The sequence below is a fragment of the Corvus brachyrhynchos genome, unplaced genomic scaffold (genome assembly GCF_000691975.1).
Source record: "Corvus brachyrhynchos isolate BGI_N302 unplaced genomic scaffold, ASM69197v1 scaffold545, whole genome shotgun sequence".
Lineage (NCBI taxonomy): Eukaryota > Metazoa > Chordata > Aves > Passeriformes > Corvidae > Corvus > Corvus brachyrhynchos.
The window spans coordinates 79,118-81,878 of record NW_008238116.1 but is presented as its reverse complement, the minus strand read 5'-3'; the positions used below and the strand labels follow the sequence as shown (position 1 = coordinate 81,878).

Genomic DNA, 2,761 nt, shown 5'->3' with positions numbered 1-2,761 from the left:
CCCCCCCCGCGCTCCTCTCCCGCGCGGGCGCCCCGCCGTCGGCCGCCCGCACCGTCACGTTGTACTCCGACACCTGCTCCCGGTCCAGCTCTCTCGCTGTCACCACGCTGTAGTAGCTGCCGTGGGAGCTCTGCAGCCGGAATGGGATGCCTCCGTCAAGCGAGCAGCGCACCTCGCCATTCGCCCCGGAGTCACGGTCCTGCACATGCAGCAGGGCTACTACTGTCCCCGATGGAGCGTCCTCAGAGATCTCACTCAATGCCGACCTCACCGAAATCTCGGGTACATTGTCATTCACATCTGTCACGGTGATTGCGACTTTCGTCGTGTCGAAAAGTGTCACGCCATCGCGTGCCCGCACCTCTAGTTCATAAAAATCACCTTCCTCGTAATCAAGGCTTCGCAATAGCGTGATCTCTCCAGTCTCAGAGTCCAGATGGAAAATATCCGATGCCATGTCTGTCGCTTTATTCATAGAATATTTCACCTGCCCGTAGAGACCCTCGTCGGCGTCAGTGGCAATAACGGTGACGAGGACAGAGCCCACGGGCACGTCCTCGGGCACACGCACCGTGTACTCCGCCTGGCTGAACACGGGCGCGTTGTCGTTCGCATCCAGCACTGTCACACGGATCCGATTTTTTTTTCGTCCCCCCCCCGTCAATCGCCCTCAGCACCAGCTCGTGAAACGCCGCCTCCTCCCGGTCCAGCGCCTTTGCCAGCACCAGCTCGGGACGCTGATCGCCGCCGGGGCCCGCCTGCACGGCCAGCGAGAAGTGCTCGTCGCCGCTCAGCTCGTAGCTCTGCAGGGAATTCCTGCCCGAGTCCGGATCATGAGCCTTGGCCAGGGGAAAGTGGGACCCCGGGGCTGTTGCCTCGCTTATCTTCTCCTCCAGTTCAATTTCTTTAAAGCTCGGGGCATTGTCGTTAATGTCCGTGATTTCCACTTCTATTTCATAAAACTTCATTTCCCCCTCCACTATCAGCTCACAGCGCAGCACGCATTTCTCCACCAGCCGGCAAAGCAGCTCTCTGTCGATCCTCTCCGCCGTCACTAAATGTCCCGTCTTCCCGTGCACAGCGAAATACTGCGTCCTACCTCTTTCTACAATGCGGACGCCGCGGTCCCGGAGCGCCGGCAGCTGCAGTCCCAGGTCCTTGGCCACGTCGCCCACGAACGAGCCCTTGGGCATCTCCTCGGGCACCGAGTAGCGCAGCTGCCCCCACGCCGCCTCCCACGCTGCCAGCAGGACGGCCCAGAGCAGAGCTCGCTGCCGCCGGCCCCAGCGCCTCCCCGCCGCGCACATCTCCGCCGCGGCACCGCCGGCACCGCAGCTCTGCAGACAGCTTCCCACAGCCGACCGCTGATCTGCCTCCCCCTCCGGCTCCGACTTACTACTGTTCGCCGCTGTCTCTGGCACTCCTTTGCCCTCGCTGCAGAGCGGATAAGCCCCGCAGGAACGATCGGACACAGACCGTTTGCGTGCTAGGAATCCAGCGATCTACTGAGCGAGCGGGTCCGCAGCGGGCGGGGCTGCCGGTAGCTTTCCGAGCTTCCTCTCGCTCCTCTCGGTCAACAGCGGCGCCCGCAGCCTCCTGCCGGCACTGCAGGCACCGAGCGCTGCCGAGCAATGCCCGCCCTGCCTTGCCCACGGGAAGCTCGGTCTCGTTACAGTCCCATCAAAGACCTGAGATCCCATCCAGCTGGGACCTCCTTTGTCAACCTTTCTCCAGCACATCTCTTCTTTGATCTTCCGGGTGATTGCGACCAGACAGAAATAGCAAGCCTCTCGGCGTTATGTTATTTCTACAGCGTGGCAAAATATGTATATAAAAGTCCCTTAACATGACATGCAAGATATTAAGAATCCTATTCCATTGCAGGAAAGCGCAATGTCTTCCCTGCACAGGTTTTCGTATCAGTAGTTTTTGAATGAGTTCCTTCTCACTGGGTATCATACTTGACTGCCTACAGACACAGGAGATTCCCAGACCCCGAGAAACTGCACACAGCAGCAAGGAAGATCCCTCCTCCCTTTTCTGCTTTGTTACTTTTCACCTGAGCATCCGAGGCTGCTCTGAATCAGCCTACAGTGCTCCCCTTCTCCAACCACTATTTTCGAATTTTCCATCGCGGCCTTACACATTGCTACAATCACATGTGATTCTAGATCACAGCCTTAGCGATAAACCCTATCAACCAAGGAAAGTATAAATTTCGAGTGGAAAAGACAGGCGAGGAACACACGTTAAAACAAACAAGCAAACAAACAACAAACAAAACCAACCAAAAACCCCGAAGCCAACAAACAAAAGAAAAATCAGGCGCATTCCTTTCCTAGATCTCAATCCATGTATCTGTTAAAAAGCCAGTTGAAAACACTAAACAAGAACGGAACATCAAATTATAAAAAAGCAAAGAAAGAGAAGAATAAAGCTCTGGTAAAATAAGCTGATCTCAGTATTGCCTGTTGTCTCTGCAACCCTCTAAAAACAAAAGATGTGAGGACACAGGAAGGAGAGGTGGAACATTCGTTAGGGAAGAAGAATCTATAAATTCCTCTTTCATCTACACACAGCGAAATAAAAAGAAAAAAACTTTCTCAGCTGGCACCCCGGACCCAGTGCATCGATTTGGTTAACAAAGATCAAGAAGGAAAAACCTCATCCTCCAGCGCCAACCACATATTCACAACTCCGACAGGAGAATCAGGGAATCTCATTCTAAAAGGAAACATCCGTGATCACCGTTATTAAAACA

General features: G+C 54.8%; 2 protein-coding genes across 2 annotated transcripts in view; both read right to left on the bottom strand.

The window, feature by feature from the left end:
- The window catches only part of LOC103614982 (protocadherin gamma-A9-like), a 107,870-nt gene extending 106,491 nt beyond the window's left edge, over positions 1–1,379 (bottom strand). Inside the window, exon 1 of the mRNA XM_017733399.1 lies at positions 1,100–1,379. Within this exon, the coding sequence (XP_017588888.1) occupies positions 1,100–1,307 (208 nt within the window). The 5' untranslated portion in view covers positions 1,308–1,379. The remainder of the gene's footprint in view (positions 1–1,099) is intronic.
- Positions 1,380–1,945: 566 nt separating this feature from the next.
- The window catches only part of LOC103614981 (protocadherin gamma-B5-like), a 50,675-nt gene continuing 49,859 nt past the window's right edge, over positions 1,946–2,761 (bottom strand). Inside the window, exon 4 of the mRNA XM_017733398.1 lies at positions 1,946–1,969. Within this exon, the coding sequence (XP_017588887.1) occupies positions 1,946–1,969 (24 nt within the window). The remainder of the gene's footprint in view (positions 1,970–2,761) is intronic.